The 8005-nt window shown below is 35.8% G+C and overlaps 1 protein-coding gene and 1 pseudogene across 1 annotated transcript; both read left to right on the forward strand.

Moving 5' to 3' along the window:
- LOC110767492 (linamarin synthase 2-like) lies at window positions 1-2562 on the forward strand. Its single transcript, XM_021971042.2, has 2 exons — window positions 1-602; window positions 1515-2562. Exons 1-2 carry the CDS (start codon window positions 89-91, stop codon window positions 2441-2443), a joined length of 1443 nt encoding a protein of 480 aa, XP_021826734.2. The 5' UTR covers window positions 1-88; the 3' UTR covers window positions 2444-2562.
- A 2870-nt stretch (window positions 2563-5432) lies between these two features.
- Window positions 5433-6053, forward strand: LOC148293683 (7-deoxyloganetin glucosyltransferase pseudogene; annotated as a pseudogene).
- The last annotated feature ends 1952 nt before the right edge of the window (window positions 6054-8005 follow it).

Below are 8005 nucleotides of genomic sequence, written 5' to 3' on the forward strand. Positions count from 1 at the left end.
GAGGCAAGGCTTGGCACATTTTCAATAAATGGCACAAGAGCAGAGTTGGCTTTCACCACACAGGTCTTGCTTATATTGGTAAAGAGAGATGGGTTCAGTACGAGAAGCAACCAAAAAACTACATGCAGTTTGTGTCCCTTTCCCAGCTCAAGGCCATGTTAGCCCCATGATGCAGTTAGCCAAGCTTCTTCACTCATGGGGCTTCCACATAACCTTTGTCAACACAGAGTTCAACCACAGGCGCCTAATCCGGTCCAGAGGCCCAGACTCTGTCAAGGGCTTGCCCGACTTCCAGTTCGAGACCATACCGGACGGGCTGCCTCCTTCAGATAAGGATGCAACCCAAGATGTTCCAGCCTTATGCGACTCCACCAGGAAAACCTGTCTAGGTCCATTCAAAGAGCTGGTCACTAAGATCAACTCCTCATCTCAAGTGCCACAAGTTACTTGTATAGTTGCAGATGGTATCACGGGATTTGGGAGGCAAGCTGCTCAGGAGTTAGGCATTCCGGAGGTCCAGTTTTGGACTGCCTCTGCTTGTGGCTTCGTGGGTTACTTGCAATACAGTGAGCTCGTCAAGCGAGGCATTGTTCCATTCAAAGGTATACTTCCGTTGCATATTTATTTTAGGCTTATGAACATTTTTATTATGTATATAAATTATCAAGACACACTTGACTTGAGGTTGAATCATTCAATCCCACGATAATATTCCAAGCACATATTCCTTGGAGTGATAAATTTTTTATGAGGCTTCTTTCGTAATTTTTTTTCAACTCTAGTTGTTGGTGAAGCTTTTTCTTGCTTCTTGCTTTTTTTGCTTTGACGTTCTTTTTCTTGGTTGCGCTGTGGTGTTGTCATCCTCCTATCCTTTTGACTCTTTTGCATCCTTTTGTTCCTTTTAGATATTTGAAAACTAGATATCTCTTCTTTAAAAAGTGGAAAAAAAGTTTCATAATAATATTACGTATTTTAAAGACTAATCTTTTAACTCTTTTGCATTCTTCAATATATATATTTTTGAATCAATATAAATTAATTCATCTATAAGAAAAACATATATAAGGTTTAGTCTATGTCATACATAAGCATGTTGAATATCATTCATTGTTTTTTTTTTTTAATGAGAGAAATTTCCCCAAAGATTCAGCTAGGGGTGGGCACAGTCTTAGGGATTTGCATTTAAAACTTGGATGTATTGTAAATGCTCAATCTTGCTAACTCATTAGGCGCCCCCACAATTATTGTGGAATCTCTGTGAGAAAAGAAGTGCCAAAAATAATGTTGTACAGATGTACCTAGCTACACGTCTTTTCTGTTTTCATCTTTTGGGAAATTAATCTTTTCTGTTCTTGTATTATCATCGAAGAATTATTCTATTATATTACTAATGACGATTTGGTTTAGTGATATATATATATATGTGTGTGTTTAGTGTAATATTTGAGATCTTGTAATGTGACCATAAAGTATGGTCACACATATTAATTGTGCACCCTCCATACATATTTCAGATGAGACTTTCCTGCATGACGGTACACTGGATACACCAATTGATTGGGTCCCAGGCATGAAAAATGCTCGGCTCAGGGACATCCCCAGCTTCATCAGAGTCACAGATGTCAACGACATAATGTTCGATTTCTTGGGATCAGAAGCACGAAACTGTTTGAAGTCTTCTGCAATCATCTTCAACACATATGATGAATTTGAACATGAAGTGTTAGATGTAATATCGACCATGTTCCCTAACATCTACACCATTGGCCCCCTTAAGTTGCTTGAGAGGCATTTGCCTGAAACCGAAACCAAATTGGTCGAGTCTCTTAGCTCAAACTTATGGAAAGAAGACACAGAATGTTTTAAATGGCTTGATCAGAAGAAACCTAGTTCTGTTGTGTATGTAAATTATGGGAGCATAACTACAATGACAGATCAACATCTGAAAGAATTCGCATGGGGGCTTGCAAATAGCAAGCACCCATTTTTGTGGATTGTTAGGCCTGATGTGGTCGAGGGAGACTCAGCTATTTTACCCGATGAATTTTTTGAGGAGATTAAGGATAGGGGTTATATAGCAAGCTGGTGTCTACAGGACCAAGTGCTTGCTCATCCATCTGTTGGGGCTTTTTTAACACACACTGGCTGGAACTCTACTCTTGAAAGTGTATCCGAAGGCGTGCCGTTAATTTGCTGGCCTTTCTTTGCTGAGCAACACACGAATTGTCGATATGCATGCACTGACTGGGAGATTGGAATGGAGGTGAGCCCCGATGTGAAGCGCGACGAAATCGAAGCGCTTGTTAAGGAGATTCTAGAAGGAGAAAAGGGGATGAAGATGAGGCAAAAGGCAAAAGAATGGATGAAAAAAGCTGTAGAAGCTACTGAGATTGGAGGACCATCGTACAATAATTTTGATAGATTGATTAAGTCTCTCCATTAAGGTGGATGACTGCTACAATGAGGAACAAATATGGTTCCTTGTCAAGAACTCCCAAATATATATATGTTCAAGTGCTGTAATAATGTTTATGTTTTATTTGGACCTCAGTTGTTTCTCTAGTTGTTTGTGTTGAATTATAAGTTCTTAAGCAGACTAGCAAAAGGTACCCGCGCGATGCTGCGGGTTTTAAAATTGTGTGAAATGTGTCCCCACTGGCCCACATACAAAGAGAAAGACACCATATTTTTCCCTCCAATCAATTACACATTCTCACTCTCTCCCCATGCTGGGAGTAAGTACCCAATTGCCAAAACACTCAAAGGATTCACCAACATGCTCAGATATTGTAATCATCTAAAGCTATCATTACAACAACAAATTAACACCAACCAATTGTCAATTGATGCCATTAGCTAATTCCTATGCTCTATTCACAAAACTTAAAATAATTAATTGAAATTTCAGCCTAGAAACTCACCCCTTGCTTGACAGAACTGAAAACACCAACCAAACTGCTCTATCCAAAGCAACAAAAGACCACCTGCAAAATATCAAAACAAAACATGGTTTAAAAAAAAAGAAAAAAGAAGAAGAAAAATCATAGAAGAAATTAGCTTGAGTATTTTATAAATGCACAACCAAAAAATTAATGTGTTTTTTGAGCAAAATCTGTAAGGAAAGAAACCACTCAAGACTACCCAAATTAATGTGTTTTGGGTAAAGAAAAACACTGTAAAGGCACAGGAAGAGTGTTGTTTAAATGATCCTAGATGCATTTGAAACAAAGAGTATTCGATCAAACGTTACTGGCCTAAACAATCAAAAGTTATCTATGCAAAAGTCACCCTAAACAATCAAAATCCCAAAACAACTATCTCTGCATTGTCGTTGTCATCAAAGATTTGAAAATTCTCTCACATAACCTTACACCACCAAAAACACAGAATCAGTGCTAAACTCAAAGAATAAACACGTTGACTGTAAAGGAACGGAACATAAATGTAGCCTTAAAGCTCGCAACTTGCCTATATAGATGTGAAATAGATGTAGATACTTGACTAAGGACAGGTGCAATTACCCTTAGAAATCAAGACCTTTCGTTGGAATTTTTTTATCCCACTGTTATGTTTTTTTTTTCTTCTTCCTATTTTGCATTCTCCCACAACATCCAGTAACCAGAGAGAAAAAAAGTGATCTAGAGTTATTTTATTGGTGACTGTAAGCTAAAACATGCATTTAATCCTTAACGATCTGCGGTTTGTTATTAATCTCATATCTTGAAATGTTAATAGTATGGATATGGTTTTGTATGCTTTTCAACATCTTATTGATATTTTCTTTTTTAGTTTGAAACAGGTTAGTCAATGTGATATGTACATCTATTTATGGTTGAAAGAGCCAATAAAAAAATATCTCCCATCCCCCAACAATTCCAACAAAAGGCAAAACCAGCTTCACGGCCACACCCATAGCCACCAATTGAGGCCCCAACACAGCTGAAACTGACATCTTCGGCTCTCACAGTGAGAAAAAGACGATGGAATTGGGTTTTCTAGTGTACCTCTTTTGGGGATAATGTTTTGCACGCATTATCTTTTAGTTTTGATAGGGGAAGTTGCAATTTTCAAGAATGATGAGATGAGAACGCAAGAAAGGATGAAAACGATGAAGATGAAAAGAGAGTCGAAGGGGAAGGAGCAAAAAGGGAGGGTTTAGTGGAGGGCAAAACCGTCACTTCACTATTCCTAAGGAACAGTTTAGGAACAGTACCTTCCGAACTCAGTTTTAGTATATATATAATTTATTAGTTTGTTAAAACTGTTTTCGTTTTCAGCTCTTTTTGTACATCCTATTGGATGCCTAAGTGAATGGCTGAGATCACCTTGTGATGGAAGGGATCCAGCTACTGTGCCTAATGGCATCGGCGGACGCATAGAGGGACAAATGGGGTCAGTTGACCCCATGGCAGCTGGGAATTGCAGTGGGGAAGGAATGGTGTGACCCCATGGCTGGCTGTTGTGTGACCCCTTGGCGCACACCAAGTGCTCGATGAAATGCCTAGCAGAGGAAGAAGAAGAAGTTTGCGCAGGCAGCGCCTGCCTTGCTCGCGCGCGAGCTTCAGTATTTTTTTTTTTAACCGCCTGGCCAAAACGACGCCATTTTGGTCCAAGCATGTTAAATTTATTTTTTTTTAACCTGGCGTCAAAACGACGTCGTTTTGCGCCAGGTTTTTTTTTTTTCTTTCAAAAAAACAAAGAACCCCAGCCCATCTACCCGATTCTTCTTCCTCCCAGCAGCATCAGTTCTTACCAAAACCTAATTTTTTTTCTTCAAAATTCCCTCTCTAAAAACCTAACTAATCTCCAACATCCACCCCGCCACCGTCGCCAACCACATCAAGAAAAAATTAATGTTGTTGATTCAATATATTAATTAATTAATTCAATATATATTAGTCTTTATGATTTCCCTCTCTAATATATTTAATTAATTGATTCAATATATTAATTTTGTTTTGTGGGTTTATAATTGATGGATTTAATTAATTTATGTGTAGAAAAAATTATCATGGAATGATTTTTTAAGAGAAAAGTGCCTATGGATAGTGAGTCTAATCCGGGCAGTTGTAGTGCAAGTGTCTATGGTAGTTCTAGTTCGAGTGGGCAATCGTAACTTGTATTTTTTAGTGTTATTTTCTTCTTGATAAAATTTCGAGACTTTACACTATAACCCCATGGCGACACAATCTTGCGTCCGCCACTGCCTAATGGTAATATTCCCTCACTCCAAGTGCCAAGTGCGTGAGGTTGTAAGAGAGAAAACGTCTGTAAACTGTAAATTTTGTTTTCTTTTGACAAAAGTGACTCCAATATCAGTATCAGTATCAAGTGACAAAAGTAACGGTAATATTCCCTCACATTTTCTATAAATGGCACAAGAGCAAAGTTGGCTTTCACCACACAGGTCTTGCTCATATTGGTAAAGAGAGATGGGTTCAATAGGAGAAGCAACCAAAAAACTACATGCAGTTTGTGTTCCTTTCCCAGCTCAAGGCCATGTTAGCCCCATGATGCAATTAGCCAAGCTTCTTCACTCAAGGGGCTTCCACATAACCTTTGTCAACACAGAGTTCAACCACAGGCGCCTAATCCGGTCCAAAGGCCCGGACTCTGTCAAGGGCTTGCCCGACTTCCAGTTCGCGACCATACCGGACGGGCTGCCTCCTTCGGATAAGGATGCAACCGAAGATGTTCCAGCCTTATGCGACTCCACCAGGAAAACTTGTATAGGTCCATTCAAAGAGCTGGTCACTAAGATCAACTCCTCATTTCAAGTGCCACAAGTTACTTGTATAGTTGCAGATGGTGTTATGGGATTTGGGAGGCAAGCTGCTCAGGAGTTAGGCATTCCGGAGGTCCAGTTTTGGACTGCCTCTGCTTGTGGCTTCGTGGGTTACTTGCAATACAGTGAGCTCGTCAAGCGAGGCATTGTTCCATTCAAAGGTATACTTCCGTTGCATATTTATTTTAGGCTTATGAACATTTTTATTATGTATATAAATTATCAAGACACACTTGACTTGAGGTTGAATCATTCAATCCCACGATAATATTCCAAGCACATTTGCTTTTTGCTTTTTCAAAAGACTAATCTTTAAACTTCTTTCAAGATTATATATATTCTACAATATAAATATTTTTAATCAATATAAATTAATTCTTCTATAAGAAAAACATATATGGTATTAGTTTATGTGATACATAAGCATGTTGAAAATCATTCACTTTTAATTTTGTATGCATGATAACATAGACATAATTTCTTTGTTTAATATAAAAATACATATTTTTGTTTTTTCTTTATATAAAGCAATATTGGTGGAGGGGGAATCAAACATAGGAGCTAGAATGTAGAGTAAATACTCTTAATCACTTCCAAAATACATAATTATTTTGTTCAGAAAGTTAGGTCCAGTTCTCCTAACCAAAAAATGACACCCTATTATGTAGAAAAGTTAACCCAATCATAAGAAATTTTGTTATAAAATGGGTGAGTGAGAATTTGTAGTTTATATTATAAAGTAATTAATAGGTATGCACTTACTTTAATATCACCTGATTAATATCGTGATTATATAAATAAATTTCTCGGAATGAGGAAGTGCATATTAAACTTGCACCCACGACAAATAGGACAGAATAATTTGTCCAAAATATAGATCTCTACATTTTCTATTTCCTAGACATATACCCATCACTCTATAAATCTATGAGTAAAACCCAATTTCAAATTTAAATGACTAGTAGGATATAAGAGGTCATAGTATTCCTATATTTTTACATCGTTTTCACCAGACTTCATATTTTATTTATAATTTATTTCAAGCATTTCTTTAACTGCCATAATTGTAATTAATACTCCCTATTAATAACATATCAATCACCCCATTTCTTTGTTGTCATTCCCTCTCACATATTGGCCCCTTAAATTGCAGACCAAAAAAAAAAAATGTAAATTACATATCCAATAATGTACCTATGAAAAATATAAATATAAATATATTATTTAAATAAAATATAGGTATATTATTTACCATAAAACAAACAATAAAAAGATTATCAAATTATTTTTCATAAAACAAAAAATAGGTACTTTATTTAGAGAAAAAAGGGTACATTATTTAAAGAAAAAAATAGGTTCATTTAAAAAAATGTTTTTCATAAAACAAACAATAAATAGATTATCAAAAAAAATTTCATCTGAATTAGAATGTACACTATTATTCATAAAACTATAATAAAATAGATTACTAGTAGTATATAATTCATAAAAGGAAAACAACATAATTTTTTTATTAAATAAGCCAAAACGTTAATCACATGTAGATTACTAATACGTTAATGTTGAATTTAATATTTAATTTCAAATAAATTTCTAAATTAATTCCTACATCCATTACAACCATGTGAAGATCTTTCCAAATTCAATATGTATAATTAGTTACACCCTCACATAACACGTTAACTTATAAATATGGGTAATTTTGGAATCCGAAAAATATAATAAATTAGATTTTAAGCTAGATTAGGTAATTTGCTTACTTGGATCCTAGTCACGGGTTTTATTTGGGTATTTTAAATAAAAAAAATAAAGGAAAGGGTTGTAAGTGATTAAAAATGAATTTTTTGGGTCTAAGCTCAATTTACTATAATAATAATAATAATAAACAAGAGAAACCAAACAGGGTGCATTTCTCTCTGTTTTTTTAACGGGATAAACAAGACAGAAAAAGGAAAAAAAACAAGACAAATCAGCAAAAAGCTAAAACATCATCGTTGTAACCTATGCACAAAAGAGAATCTGAGCATAAATAAACAACAGAAACCAGACAAAACTACTCCAATTACTGTGGGGGATTTGCATTTTGAAATTTGATGAATTGTAAATGCTCACTCTCGCTAACAAGTGCCGAAAACAATGTTGTTAGATGGACCTAGCTACAATCTTTTCTTTTATTGTATATTTTCATCGAAGAATCAATATATTACTAATTATCATTTG

The sequence above is a fragment of the Prunus avium genome, chromosome 6, assembly GCF_965620075.1.
Source record: "Prunus avium chromosome 6, drPruAviu1.hap1.1, whole genome shotgun sequence".
NCBI classification, from domain to species: Eukaryota; Viridiplantae; Streptophyta; class Magnoliopsida; order Rosales; family Rosaceae; genus Prunus; species Prunus avium.